This window comes from Dermacentor andersoni, chromosome 2 (genome assembly GCF_023375885.2).
Source record: "Dermacentor andersoni chromosome 2, qqDerAnde1_hic_scaffold, whole genome shotgun sequence".
NCBI lineage: Eukaryota > Metazoa > Arthropoda > Arachnida > Ixodida > Ixodidae > Dermacentor > Dermacentor andersoni.
Genome location: NC_092815.1, coordinates 187,931,585 through 187,946,855, shown reverse-complemented (window position 1 = coordinate 187,946,855; position 15,271 = coordinate 187,931,585). Strand labels below are relative to the sequence as shown.

Below are 15,271 nucleotides of genomic sequence, written 5' to 3'. Positions count from 1 at the left end.
CGCCGGTAACGTGGCTGCCGGCGTTCATCATCGCGTCAGCGTTGTGACATGCCTGGGGCGGCTTGCACGAACATATACCGCAAATAAAACCGAATTTAAGAACGTGTTCTTAAATGTTCTACAGACAACGCCTAGTCCGTACAAGAACGCTTTCTTAAATTCGTTATGATTTTCGTTATTAAATGTTTGTGCAAGCGGCCCCTGGTATCTGCCTGGTCTTCGTTCCTGCTGCGCAGAATCGGTTGTCTCTTGTGTTGCGTCGTGTCAGGTCGCCTCCACGTATTGTTAAAGCACCGTCCAAAGAGCTTGAGCGCAACTCAGGCAAAACTACCCATTATTTAGCACTTACATAAGCAGCTACGGCATTCCAGCTAGGTTTCACGATTGGATTCAAGAATTGTTTGTCAAATTCAATAAAACAACACTTCAAGACGATCCCATTCGTCATAATGCATGGAATATTTTAGAGTGCACGCTTTATCAACAAGAATACATTCTGCATAAGTCGAAATAAAGCAACACTGTTAAAAAAATAAGTGCACTTCACAATGTGACGCCGCTAAATGTAATCAAAATCCCAGAATGCTTTGCAGCATCACAATACTGCATCTGACTGTGAGGCTTCTCTGTGCACTTGGAATCAGCATACCAATATTAGCAAATTTAGACTGAAAAAAGAAAAATTAATTTGTTTTTATTTAACATGTGCCTATCGCTAATTATTCTTTATGATTTGTGAGCTGTGGAGGTGTACACTTAATACCTTCTTCTTGCTTATTTTTTCAGCAAGAAGTACCGGAACAGACTGCCAGTCTCCATCACTGGGAACGGCCACACGCCATTGAATAAGGTAAGGAAGCATAGCGAGAATAATGTAACCTAAAGTGTTGCATCTGAAGCGGGAGGAAATATTCCTCAACTCGAATTGCAACTGGACGTGCAGGTGGCAACGATAAAAGCGCCTCACAGTGCGGCTAACAAGTTGATCAACCCTCCGCGTCCTCTGGCGGGTGTCGAGAACCCCATCTTCAACCTGTCTGATGCCAAGTCGGACGACACTACCGAGGACATGAGCGAACGGGAAACGGTGCCGGACAGTGCGGACACTCCCGTACCTAATGGCAACAACAACAACAACAACAACAACCGACCGCAGCAAAACGGCGGGGCGCTGTCCAATGGCAGGCTCGAGCCGCTGCGGAACGGAACCGCGGCGTCCCCTGGCGGTCCGTTGCCGCTGGGCAACGGCAAGCTCCTCAGCGTCCAGTGGCCCATTGGCTCCATACCCAGGAGGGTCAAGAAACTCAGTTGGGAGGACGAGCAGCCGAACAAGGTCGGTCTCACTCGCTTTTGGTGACCAACAGAGGCCGAGAAAGCGGGGTGAGATGTCCCCCATCTCTGTCGGTTCTTGGAACGCAGTGCACATATCCTTTGTTTTCTTGTTCGTATTCGAAAAACAATTGCATCCCCCTTGGTGCAGCTGCAACAGAGGAGAAGTTCAGACGCGTAGTCGATATCGAAACCGGACACCGGGCTTCGACAAACGACACAGTCTACAGATTCGCAACTGTACATCCAAACCTAACAGCCCAGAAATAGGTCTTCTCACCCTAGCGAGATGTGGACCAGAAGGAATTTTAGTCCTGTGTCATCGCTCCACTCTTGCGTTCTGCCATACTGTGAGTTTGCATGTAGCATATGCTGAATCCGGCGGCGGCATTACAAAACTACAAAAGAAAAATACCATAGTCGATTTGTTTATGCACCAACTTCCTGACGGGCAGCACATGGGAAGCGATACCTTAAAAAACCCTTAATAATATAACCTTTTCCAATTGAAAATTTTCTCTACCGATAGAGTAATTGCGGCCGACGCACCGCCACCGGTATAGGCAGAGAATCGTACGAACGGCTGTCTAGATCTATTGGTGCAAGCTTGTGGAATAGATATGTAACTCCCACCTGAGAAAGGCGTTGCGTTACACCGCGTAAATGTCTGAGTCCCAGTATTTTGAATGTACGCAGACGTGGCAGGTCACGTAGGGGAATTGCATTTGATGGTTACACTTTAATCTGTAGACAGCCAGCCGTAGTGGAAGATGAGCCGATTTTTTTTTTCAATTGAAAAGTTTGTTCGGCATCATAAAAGAAATTAAGCACCGTACATGTAGAGAGGCCTAATTGACAAAGATTCTTTGTTCGTAAAAAACTGTTTGCCACTAACTGCCCGTCTTCGCAACGATGTCTGCTATCGCGACTGGCTCGCACCTCATCTTACGAACGTATCTGTCGTACGAAGAACTTTATAAATACAAACTGAGAAGTTTCACAGTTCCTTCGTGCCCGTTTAAGGGGAACACTGAAGCGAGATAGTAGGTTGCATTAGTAAATTTCATTTTCTCTGTAGGTGCCTCGCGCTGAAGCTTTCCGCACTGAGAGCGCAGCCGCTCAACACAAAGCCTAGTGAGCGGTAGAATGGGAGGTACGCGATGCCCGTTTAGCCGATCGTTATCGTGAGGCAAGAGCGTCTGAGATCTGGAAAATGTCGAAGTGCGCATGCTCCGCTTGGCTGGACATGTTTCCCGTCGACATCAGAAGCGCGAACATTCGTGAGCTTCCCCTCGTGAAAGCTCGTCGCGGGGCACTCGAACGAGCGGAAAATCATCGGTTGTTGTTGTTGTTGTTGTTGTTGTTGTTGTTGTTGTTGTTTGGGATGTTGTTTAATTTTCTTTGCTTCTCTAAAAGCCAGTATTGCCAATGCTGGGGCGTTGAGTGAAAACGTCAGGAGCCCTTCAGCCGGCGCAAGATGTCTATGCAAAACAGCCCCTCTTACGGTGATAAGTCGGGAAAGACGGAAAAGACGCGAGAGCGGGAGATGGATCGCCGACGCCTCTCTAAAGTTTCTTCATCAGTTCACCGTGTCGCCATGGATATTGACAGCGTCTATTCGCGTGCAGATAAACGTTTATCGTTAAAGAAAGGACAACATTGAATGCTGGAAGTACCAGACTCAGCCTTACACAAGTTTCCAGTGCTTTTTATCAACCAAAATGGCCTTAATACAAGAAACTCAACTGACGTCTTGACGTCACACTGATGTAGCAGCGCTGATGTTTTGGCGTGAAACTCAGATGTGAAAGTTTCATCTTCGTTTTCTTTAGTTATAATCAAATTTTTCTAGTCATACAAATGATAATAAAGTTCTGAAAGTATACTATGCCAATCTGGGCTGATTTAGTGCGATTTTTTTTATTGTGTCCCTCTAAGAAAATTCTACTTTGTCAGCGCCTCTCTCTCTCTCTGTTTTCTAGTTCATCACGGAATTTAATTTACACATTTAACTTCCTAGATCTACATTCATTCGCGGCTTTCATATTGATCCGACGTTTTATTCATAACGCAGGCGTACCTGAGGCAACTAGATGGTGTTACGACGCCAGAAGGCATCTTGGTGTTCATTATTACGTTGTGGCGTGCAGTATTCTTTCAAGATTTCGTTATCGTGTTGATGTTGCACAGTAACATCTAGTTCGAACTGCCACAAAGTCTCCTTGGAAGGGAAGTTAAAAATCGGGCAGATTCGGGAATAATTTTGCTGGCGTGATGCTATCGGCTATTGCTGGACAGTTCTTAACATGGGCGCATTTCTTGTGGAGACCTGCCAGCAATTTGTAACGAAGCTTCCGTTACTAAATCAGCGTAGGAAGTTTCACGGGAACAAAGACTAAACGAAATGTGTACATTGAACAAGTGCCAATTTCTTTACCTTTGCCACAGAAGCTCCGGGAAAAAAAATTGCCAGATATATCTTCTAGTACGCCTTCCTTGTTGTTGTTGTTGTTGTTGTTGTTGTTGTAGCCTGTGGCACGTGTGGCTCCTACCCACGATGGGGGATTGGCCAAGAAATGGGTGGATTATTACAAAATTATATAGAGCATAAATTTCCTAATATCTATGGGAATAGCATTGAATAGGGTTGAATTACCGGCTAAAATAAAATCAGGAAGGTGCTGTTGAATGAGTAATAATTAATTTAAAAGTGATAAAAAAATTGAATTTAGCAGGGCATTCGTTTAGATTCTGTAAGGAATGTTTGGACAGCGAAGCATGCATCCCTGTGGCTGAATCCCAATGTGGACGCCCCGAACGAAAGAATTGCAGGTTGTGTCAAGTCCAGGCCAATTCTTCGAAAAGGTATCTCCAACAATCTTTTTCTTAACGCAGCAAAGCGGCGACAAGATAGAAGAAAGTGCTGTAACGTCTCCTCCTCCTCACAAAAAGAACAGAGGGGAGAGGGAACCAAACCCGACCTGTGTAAATAGAAATTTAGGGAGGGAATGCGGCAGCGTAATTTGGTGAGGCAGACCTCAAGCATCTTTGTGTAACAAGATTCGCTATGCCAGGGAAATGCCAGGTGTTTATACTCTGGAGAAGCTGTCAAATGTGGGTTTGATAAGGCTAATCTAATTGATCTCATCCGAAATCTTGCCGCCGTGATCTGTGCTGTCACTGGTAGAATAGGAAGAACAGGGCCGGATAGTGATGCATGTGCCAGTGAATCGGCAGTTTCATTAAAAAGCAAACCTTTATGACCAGGCACCCAAATCAAATGAATGCATTGCACATGGGCAGGAACTAGTAAGTGGAAGAGTTTTAGCATGGGTGACTCATTAGTAGCGGTAAGGCAAGAGCATACAGAAAGGGAGTCCGTAAGAATTGCAGCCGTTGTAATCATTTGGTCTAATTTACGTAAAGCTAGGATTACTGTTAACAACTCGGCCAGAAAAATAGGCACAAAATCAGGCAATCTTAAAGAAAAAGACCAGTCGAGCGCAGGACAAAATATTCTAATGCCAGCTTTTTCCTCACACTGTGAGGCATCTGTTGCAATGATAATGTTTGTTTCTAGGGTGCTTAGGTGGTCTTGCAACATGGCGTTTAAGATGCCGTAAGGGAGTAGTTTCGCGTAGTTCGGGAAAATGTCATCGAACCTGATCTCTGGGTAACTTGAATGCGTATTATTAGGAAGCACATCACGAATTTGCACATTTGGTGGTTCAAGTAATGTTTGCACAAATATAATCTGTGGTCTATGAAACCTGGGCCAATGAACAGGAAAGAATGATTCTGGATCGGAAATGAAAATAATTTGAGGACGGTTAAATGGTGATTCTTATAGCCTTAAGAAGGTCTGAACGGTCAGAAGGTGAAATCGGCATAATATGGGTGGGATTCTTGCTTCCATGTATAATACGGCATTTGCAACGTATTTTGGAAGGCCTAAGCACAGACGTAGTGCCTCTCGTTCTAACAAAACTAGCGGCCGAAGCTTGTATGATGGAACACCTGAGAATAAAACACATCCAAATTCTAACACCGGACGAACGTACATTTTATATACCATCAAGAGGGATTTTCTGCGCATACCTGTTCTTCGATTGCTTAACTTGCGCAAAATGCCCATTGTACGAGCTCCTTTTGTCGCAATATATTCAATATGTGGCCGCCAGTTAAGATTTCCGTTGTAAATAACTCCAAGGTACTTTAGTGACTCTACTTGTGGGTTATCTTCGAGATGGTAGTTCAGCGATATGTATACTGGGTCTTTAACTGGAAAAACAAGTATAGCACACTTATTAGCATTCAGGTTTAAGTGTAAGCTATCCAGCCAGTGTTCCAGTTCCCTTAGATACGACTGCAAAATTTCGTAAAGAGAGTATATGTCACTGGCCATACCAGAAAAGGCAATGTCATCAGCATAAACGTAGGTACTGACTCCTGGGTGAACGGGGATTCTGCTCAGTAAAATATTAAATAATACTGGTGAGAGTACCGATCCCTGAGGCACACCTCTTGTTTGCTTATGTTTTCTAGAAGAATAGCCGCTTCGAAAACAATAGAATTCCCTGTCTTTTAAAAATTCATGCACCCATGCTACAATATAGCCTGGAAAGCAATGGCTCTGTAACCGATTCGTTAAAATTGTATGTTCAATGCTGTCATAGGCTTTACATATATCTAAGGTAACTAAAGCCGCGTATTGCTTTTTCTGTCTGGCGATGTTAATTCGACTTTCAAGGTCTACATGCGCGTGCCATATTGAATAGCCAGATCGAAATCCAATTTGGCAAGGACTCAACAATTGATTTTCGTCAATAAACTCTATTATGTGTCCGAGAAGCACTCTTTCAATAAGTTTCACTATGTTTGATGTCAACGCAATTGGTCTGATGTTGTCGATAGTGTACCCTGCCCCTTGCTTCTTAAGTAACGGAACAATTTTGGCGATCTTCCATTCTTGTGGAATCTATGCATTGCTAACAGAGTAGTTTACCAAGTTCAGAAGCTCACGTGGAGCTTCTTGAAAGAAAATCTTCAACATTGCATTTGTTATTCCGTCCGGGCCAGGCGCTGTAGTTGGCAACCGTAACATAACTTGTGCTACTTCCGAATAGGATATCTCTTTGTAGTCCGATAATGCAGGAGTAAAAACAGAAGCTTGAAGGCGCGTTGCGAACCGGCTCTCCAATCCTTTAGCCAATAGCTCTAAGGACTCCTGCATTTCCTGTGAGGTATAGACGATTGAGTCTACATTAACGCTCATTGGGAGTCTGTTTCTAAACCGAAGGTAATTAAATAAAGCACGTTTGTTTTTGGATTTAGATAGATAATCGAAATGGTTTTTATCGTACTCATCTTTTGCGTGTTTAATAGCACGTTTGAAGGTTGCCGAAATAAATTGATAATCTTTCCAATTTTGTGGGCTCTGATTATGTAGAAGTTTTTCCCAAGCAGCTTTCCTTCTTCGATAAACTCGTGTGCACTCACTGTTCCACCAAGGACTAGATGGGGAACGCTTAGCGGTCTGAATTACAAATTCAGACTTTTGTCGGGACATCTGTAACGCTGAACAAATATTCAAGCCAGTTTTTTCGTTATTACTATTAGTTAATGATGCAATGGTGGAGCGCAAGCAGTCTTTAAATTTTTTGCAATTCACAAATATTCTGTCGTGTCGATCAACTGATGTTAAAGGGCATGCAATTTCAAAGTATACCGGAAGATGATCACTGTTTGTACCGAAATCAATCGTAGTCCAAGATGTCACGGCGACGCTTGTGCTAGAAAACGTCAAATCTAACACTGAGCGAGATTGCCCACGGATAAAAGTAGGTCGTCTGACATTAAGGCATGAAAGATTTTTATCTATGGTCCAGTCCCATAGACGTGTCCCACATGCATCTGTTTTGTAACCCCATGACACGTGATGCGAGTTGAAGTCACCAGCAAGGACGACTTCATTTTTGCAGCTGGCAAGCGCACTATCCAATTGGTATGTACTGTGTACGCCCGTAGAGAAATAAGCATCTATAATAGAAAATGAACGGTAGCCTGGGATGCTAAGGTGCACTGCCAAAATTTCACATTCTGGAGACATTAACCTGAAAGCTATTTTCGCCTTATGACAGAATTTAGACGATACCAAAATCATTAAACCACCTCCTAGTGAAAGGCGATCTAATCGAAAAGATCGAAAATCTTTAAAATGAAAATTTTTCTCAGGAGTAAGCCAGGTTTCTTGTAAGATTATGACGTCAGGATTAAGTTCAGTTGTTAAGTAATTTAAGTCTGTTGAAGCAGAGAACAAGGAACGACAGTTCCACTGTAGCACTTTTAAAAAAGCTATGGTGATGATCTAATTGATATTCAGCGACTATCGTTGCAATGAACTTTCTTGGATGCCAGAATGAGAAATAGGATTACCCTTTTTGTTTTTGGTATAAGGACAAGAAGTAGTTACTGGAGACCCAGTTCGCTTTTGCGGCCTGATATCGTGACCCGTTTCCATGTCGACCTGCGAGTCTGACTGACGCGAAGAACAAGGATCGGATCCTACAAATGTTGGGTCCGATGTGGTACTCGGCGCTAGGACTGAACTGGCTACCTGTTCTGCAGCACAAACAATCGATTTGGTGATTGGTGCGGCAGCTGTTTGCAACAGCTGTGCCATCTGCGCAGTAAACACTTGTGAAATACATTCGGTAACACTTGTGACAATATGTTGCATAGCCTTTGTCATTGCTTTTTCTACTGCTGATTCAATAAGTTTAGGCAAGTTGTCTTCATGGAAAGTAGATTGCCTCGCAGTGACGCCAGCGTATCCAAAGGCTCTTTCCTTGACGACTGCAATAGCTTCTCGCCGCGAACATCGTCGCCTGTCAATTATCTCTAGTAACTGTATTTCGTTAGCTCTAGCCGAGCAGCTTCCATAGTCAGCCGCATGGTTTCCTCCACATAGGCAGCACGTCTCGGTTTCAGCTGTGCATTCATTGGGGGAATGATCGGCACCACAGGCGCGACAGCGTCCATTTGATTTGCAGCCTCCTGCACTATGGCCAAAACGCCAACAGTTTCGACACTGAAGTGGACGCGAAGCGAGAGGTTCCACTCTAAAAATAAGTGGCCACACTTTTAGTTCAGATGGGCAGGACATGCCAGCAAACGTAGCAATAACCGATCCTGTGGCAACTTTTTCCCCGTTTACGAGTCGGTTACATCGGTATACAGCTATCACGCCAGCATCAGACAGTTTCTCCAGAGTCTCAGTTGGGCTCAATTGAGAGTCTACGCCCCGGACAATGCCTTTAGTGCATGCTAGATGAGGAGGAATGAACGCACTCACCGGGACAGATGCGAAAGTCTTACACTTTAAGAGGTCTGCAACACAGGTCGAATCTGATGACCTACAAACTATCCCACCTCTTCCAAATTGCCGGACATCGCTTATCATCTGGAAATGCTGCGTCATGGCTTGGAGCTCGGCCTGAACAGCTTGTGGGTTGTTCAGCCGGATGAATCCACCGTTCGAGGGCACCAGCGCGACAGGGATGCTGCTAACACCGCTGCGGAAGAAAGATTGCAAAGGCAAATCATCAGGAGAAAGGGAGGCTGACCAAGGGCTGGGCCCTTGCCCAGGAGAGTTTTTAGACATCAGTGCTGATTCAATCACGAAATAAGTCCTACAAAAATTAGATAACTGAGATAACTAGGTCAAATCCACCCAAAACTCAGCCAAACCACCAAGCAAGTTCCAGCTTGGGCACACCGGGCGGAGAACCGAACGAGTCCACGGGGCTTGTCACAGGCACCGAAACACGCAGCCGTTCGAACGTCAGCTCATGCACTGCGCATGCTGACTTCTTTCTTCTCATCGTTTATGACAGTTTTCGCGCCAAATATTCGTCCACCTTCATGTCAAAGGTTGTGATGGGGCTGAACGTATCTCTGCAACATATCTGCGTGCGCATTGACAAAGCATTCAGTGCGTAAGGGATGTCTGCTACCGGCCATAGCCGCGGTGATCGTGTGGTTACGGCGCCCTTTGTTATTCCGTGAGTGGCAGGTGCTCGAATGGCAGCCAGCGAGGAAATGCTCATAGGTATAAGAGAAGTCTTAAGAGCACGGCCCCTGAATCGTTACGTTGGTTAGTCTTGGTACACTCAAGTTCCCACAACGTGGACACTAAAAAAGTGATTTTGACTGCATTAGTGAACCACCCTTCTGGAATGGCCAAGAACGCCGCTCATACCGTTAGAGGAGGCTTCGTAAGACAGAAAAGACGTAAATAGGATAGACTGGTGGCGACGTCGCCTTGAAGTTCTCGCACCAGCTAGTCGTGACGTCATGTATTTTGATGGCGTCTTAAAGGGCCTATAATTAATCGTTTATTGGTAAAAATGGGCTGGCATTGTGTTCCAAAGGAAAAAAAATTAAATTATGGGGTTTAACGTGCCAAAACCACTTGCTGATTATGAGGCACGCCGTAGTGGAGGACTCCGGAAATTTCGACCACCTGGGGTTCTTTAACGTGCACCTAAATCTAAGTACACGGGTGTTTTCGCATTTCGCCTCCATCGAAATGCGGCCGCCGTGGCCGGGATTCGATCCCGCGACCTCGTGCTCAGCAGCCCAACACCATAGCCACTGAGCAACCACGGCGGGTGTGTTGTTCCAAAGAAGCCAGCGATTGAACAGGGCAAGTTTTGAGAACCTTTTACTGAGCCAACGCGGGCCAAATACGATAAAATGAATGCTTAAAAATCCGTGGTGTCCCACTAATGTACCGGCGCGGAGGTATCGGCGCAAAAATTTTAAATAAGGATGGAACTCCTTGCCTTTCATTTTCTCATTTGATAATCAAACTATCGTCGCGAAATTAACAAGCAGGGAGTTTTGAAAGAAAACTTTGTAAGTCTAACGGATTTGTTGTTTCTGTTTAGCGTCCATTTAAGTAAGCTCTTCAAGAGAGCACTTTCTCTGATTCTGAAATCGTCAAGCTTTGCAGTGTGAGAAACTGTGGCATCCTTTGAGGCTCATCTTTTCCGCAAGCAATAACTGTCAGCATCTTGCATGGCTTTCCTTTCTATAACGCTGCGCGCCCGGTATCTAAGTTTCAGGTCAGGAACAGCATATACGTACCAGCATTCTTGACAGGAAAGTAGCGAACGCGCAGTGTTAAAGAAAGGAAACAAGAGTAAGAGAGATAATTATAGTCTGCTGACGAAATAAGCCCGAAGGGATGTAATTTTTTTAGAGTGTAGTCCGCACAATTTTTTTTTTTTGTACGCATTGAAGGGGAACGTGTTACTTCTCTCACAGTTCTTGTCTGCCTCCTTCATTTCAGACGGCGCTGGACCCTGACGTCAGTGTAGCGCCGCTGACAGGCGGCAACCAGTCCCCCGACCACAACGAACTCACAGTGTACTTCTAGGTCAAACAGCACTGAAATGCATCCTCCTCCCTCAAGTCCCTCGCACGAGAGCGAGGTCGCCGCAGGTTCAAGGGACCGCGCAGTTCGGGCACGCACGTGCGAGGAGCAAAGTCGTTGTGATAAGTCTGCAACACGCCAAGCCGTCAGTGCCTTCCCGTCTCCGCAACTTGGCGACAGTGGTATGTCTTCCTCTCAAGCACCGGACACCCGAGCGGCGTTGTGCGTCAACGTTTGGAGTGCGGCATCGGAGTGCGTGTAGTGCAAGCCATGGAACTGAAAGGGACACAAGTCACGCAGTTTTTTTTAGTTTTTTTTTTACCACGAGACTGTTGTTGTGAGTGTAGCCATCAAAGACGCTTGTAATGCATGATGCAGCAAGTGTCCTTCCAAGCATACAGTTGCGCAGAAGACCGCCCCCCAAGAAGAGAGAGAGAGAAAAAGAAGTCAGGGTTTGTGAAGGACACGTGTACTATTGTTGGTGCAAGACTTCCACACTGGAACCCAGCGAGTCGTGAGAGTGGTTCGGTAATGTGTTCTGCAACTTTCTTTTGCAGCTAAGGAACGTTCAACAAGCGACCTGCTGTTGTGCTGCCGTGATGAAAGTTAGGCTCTGAAGCATTTCTGCTCAGTGATTTCTGCTCGTTGTGCCCACTTGTCACAAGGAAATGATTGCATGAAATATCTGTCCCAAAGTCAAGACCAGAAGGAACACTTAACTTATCCGTAAGCACTGGAAAGCAAGGTTCTTTTTTTTTTTTGCTTCTGCAATATCGAGATCACAGTGCTGTCGTTGAGAACCTGAAGCTCACAGAAAAACGGCTTTCCACTACTAACAGATGCCAGAACTAACGCTTAGAAAATTGGAATATTGTGACCTGTGTAACAGCAAACAACGCAAATACGAATGGCTATGCTTCAGCAAACCAAGACATCTAAATTAACCGAAGTAAGCATAAGAAATTACACTCATAGCGATGCTATATGCACTTCATCGCTGTTCACCACGTTGCTGTCGACGCAAAGTTCGTCAAGTGCCAAGAACAAAGCGCTACGATTCCTCCGCCTTTCGATCTGTGCATTTCGCATGGTGGGCTATGCCAAAAAAAAAGGGGGGGGGGGAAGGAAAGAGTGCGCTTCTGAACTGTCAGACGGTTGCAAGTTTCACCACGACCGGTCAGCAAAGCCACCAGGACTGCACTGACGCTCTTGCTTCTGAAATGCTTTGTAACGACCGGCATTGCAGCTTTTCTATGCACCAAAGAAACGATAGCTGAGATGTGGACTACGCAATTTTGTATATAGACTAAAACGGAAACAAGATGTGAACTTTATATTTTGTACATATTGTTATAGTATTGTGTCGAGCCTACTGCGGGATTTCTTCTTGCCAGAATGCCTTAAAGAGTGAATACAAACGTGTCTTGCCTTGCACTCTCGACAACAGTATAATGCGTATTTTCCTAGCGCGTTTCCAATGCCAATATTTTTGTAATGTATTTGTATAGTTCTTTTTATACGTTTCATTTTTATAAAGGAAGACGCAAAGCAGCGGCGACTGTAACGATGAAACACCTGGAAATAAAATTATGTGTTTTCTTGTACAGATGGTAATAAAGTGTGCTCTATCTCAATATCCGCATTAATATGGAATATTCCGGGGACTGCAGCAATTGCTACTCACAGTGTGTGTGGTTCACCAGCACACGCCTCAATCGTTCATCAAAGAGCACGGATGGTCAATCGTGGTAGGCATGTGAACGAGGAAGACAGGCCGCAGCGATAAACACATGCGAAATACTGCGGAGAGTTCGTTCGAAAGGGGATTAAGCAACGGATTATCCTCACCTCCTTCCAGTGGACTTCTTACCTACCACTGAGAGAACGCCACTACCAATACGCACCACCGAACCCTTATTCGCCCCGTTAATGCCTCTGCAATGGTGGGTGTCTTTTGCACGCCAGGAGCATACAGACTACTTTCTTCGGTCTCATTCTAAGACTTTGCAAAAAGTTACATATTTCACTATCTGTGCCGTCTCTGACGTTCTTTCTTAAATTGCGAATGACTGACCCGCATTCGGTAGCAAATTGCTACATATAGTTAAGGATTCAGTTCACTTATCACCGTTCCCTCGTATAACACTGTAACGTTGTGGAGTTGCCGGTGACATACTGCATTTGCTGTGACGTTTTCCGATACCACAGTGAGTAAACCAACCCCCAGCTTCCCACCAGGCGAGAATGGTCACTTCATGGCAGAGCTTGAGCAAGGCGGAGGCGGACCGTCACTTGTTATAAGGAAGAGGAAGAAAAATCAGACAAGCTAATTCAGCCAGAAAGTACATATATATTAATCGTGACCATGTGGAGCCAACAGTCAATGAAGCCAAGGAAAGCATCGGGAAAATTAGCTCTGAATGGAATCGAAATTCAGAAAATAATAGAGAAAATGGAAATGAAAGTGAACGAAAAGATAACCTGCCGCCAGTGGCAGCCGAACTGACAACCTCCGTATTAGGCGTGCGTTCGCACTAGCAGTTGTGCTACGGCGACGGTTATCAATTCATCCACTACTTCGGTGTTTATGTTTACTAAATCTAGCCTTGGGAGTGTTAGCCAGCGCGACTCAGAGCCATGGGGGACGGATGTGCAACATCCTTTATTGCCTGATGGCGTCACCGAACACGTGCACTTAGGAGAGTAAGCACGTGGCTAAACCAAACCTCGTATGCTACCTAATGGCATCAATGCTGCCAGATTCGAGACCTACGCCATGAATGAACGAGAGAAGGGAAACTGAGGGGACCGATATTTTGTTAATCATTACCATATCAAGCCAACAGTCAATGAAGGCAAGCAAAGCATCGGGGGAAATTAGCTGTGGTTGAAATTGAAATCATGAAAATTATAAAGAAAAGGGAAATGAAAGTGAACGGAAGACAGTGGGAGCCGGACCCATAACCTCCGCATTACGCCTGCGTTGAACGTATCCCGGTGCAGGTCATCCATGCGTCACGGGCGACATACGGCGTAATGTGCTTAGACTTTATAACAAATGCAGGAAATGCAGTCGCGTTGTAGCGCTGCTTAAACCGGGGAAGTGCCCTAACGAGCTTCGCTCATACAGACCGATCGCCTTAGCCAGTTGCGTAGGCAAATTAATGGAAAGAATGGTCTTGTCAAAGCTGGAATGGTTTCTAGAGGAAAATAATTGCTTTCCTGATTTTATGCACGGATTTAGAAGAGACCGTTCTTCCATTGACGGTGTTATCGACTTGGTATCCACTGTTGAACAGGAAAGAAGTCGCCGTCGGTTAGTTGGAGCTGTTTTTCTGGATATTAAGGGTGCATACGACAATGTACTCAATTATGCAATCCTTGATGCACTGGAAGATTTAGACGTCGGTGGCCGGCTATATGGGTGGATTGTTAGCTACCTCAGTGGCCGCACGGTGTGTATGTCGACAAGTGATGGCGACACCAGACAGTAAGTATCATATACATCGAGGTGTTCCACAAGGGGGAGCTCTCAGTCCAACTCTTTTCAATGTTGCATTGATTGGCCTTGCATCTGAACTTCCTAGCACAGTGAAGATTAGCACATATGCGGACGACATATGCATATGGGCATCTGGAGCCACCCGTCCCCAAATGCGTGCTAGGCTCCAACGTGCAGTGACAATCACAACTATGTATCTGCGGCGTCAAGGCCTCCAACTGTCAACAGAAAAATGTTCCGAGATTACATTCACGCGAAAACAAATGACCAGATATCCGACAATCGTTAACGGAGTAGCGATACCTACGGTTACACACCACAGATTCCTTGGCTTAGTCATAGACCGGGGATTATCTTGGTCAAAACACGTCGCCGCACTGAAGTCAAAGCTGAAGAGTTTTGTTCACGTCCTTCGCGTCGTTTCAGAAACAAGATGGGGCCCCTCGGAGTCGTCATTACTCCAATTGTACCAAGCACTATTCGTAGGGTATATACGGTACAGCATGCCGGCGCTGTCAATCATGGGACTTATCTGTGTGCGCGCGCTGGAGAGCATTCAAGCTCAAGCATTGCGCACATGTTTGGGTCTCCCACGATGCACATTAACCAATGGAACAATAGCGGCAGCTCGTGGTTGTCCTATTGGGGTATACTCGCTCTTCGAGCCTCTTCGAATGTACCTTCGCGTGTTGACCCGACACATGCACCATCCTCTGTCATCGCTCCCGGCCACCCATCCAGGTTCCAGCCTTTCAGGACTATATCGCACCATCAGAGTGTTCTGCAGTCAGGATTTTCTCCCGCCTGTATTCCGAGAATACCCCCGTGGGTTCAGCTTAAACCTGTCGTTACATTGCAGACCCCTGGAACTAGTAAAAAATTCATCTGTTGCATCTATTGGCCTCAGGCAACTGACCCTGTTGCACATTTCTGCAGAGTACGGGCATACTGTACACGTGTATACCGATGGCTCTGTCACACCATATGCCTCCACTGCAGCC

At 45.5% G+C, this 15,271-nt stretch overlaps 1 protein-coding gene across 1 annotated transcript in view; it reads left to right on the top strand.

The window, feature by feature from the left end:
- Positions 1-12,372, top strand: part of LOC126540322 (protocadherin-15-like) — a 296,148-nt gene extending 283,776 nt beyond the window's left edge. Inside the window, exons 14-16 of the mRNA XM_050187115.3 lie at positions 787-850; positions 944-1,333; positions 10,685-12,372. Of these exons, the coding sequence (XP_050043072.1) occupies positions 787-850; positions 944-1,333; positions 10,685-10,771 (541 nt within the window). The 3' untranslated portion in view covers positions 10,772-12,372. The remainder of the gene's footprint in view (positions 1-786; positions 851-943; positions 1,334-10,684) is intronic.
- The last annotated feature ends 2,899 nt before the right edge of the window (positions 12,373-15,271 follow it).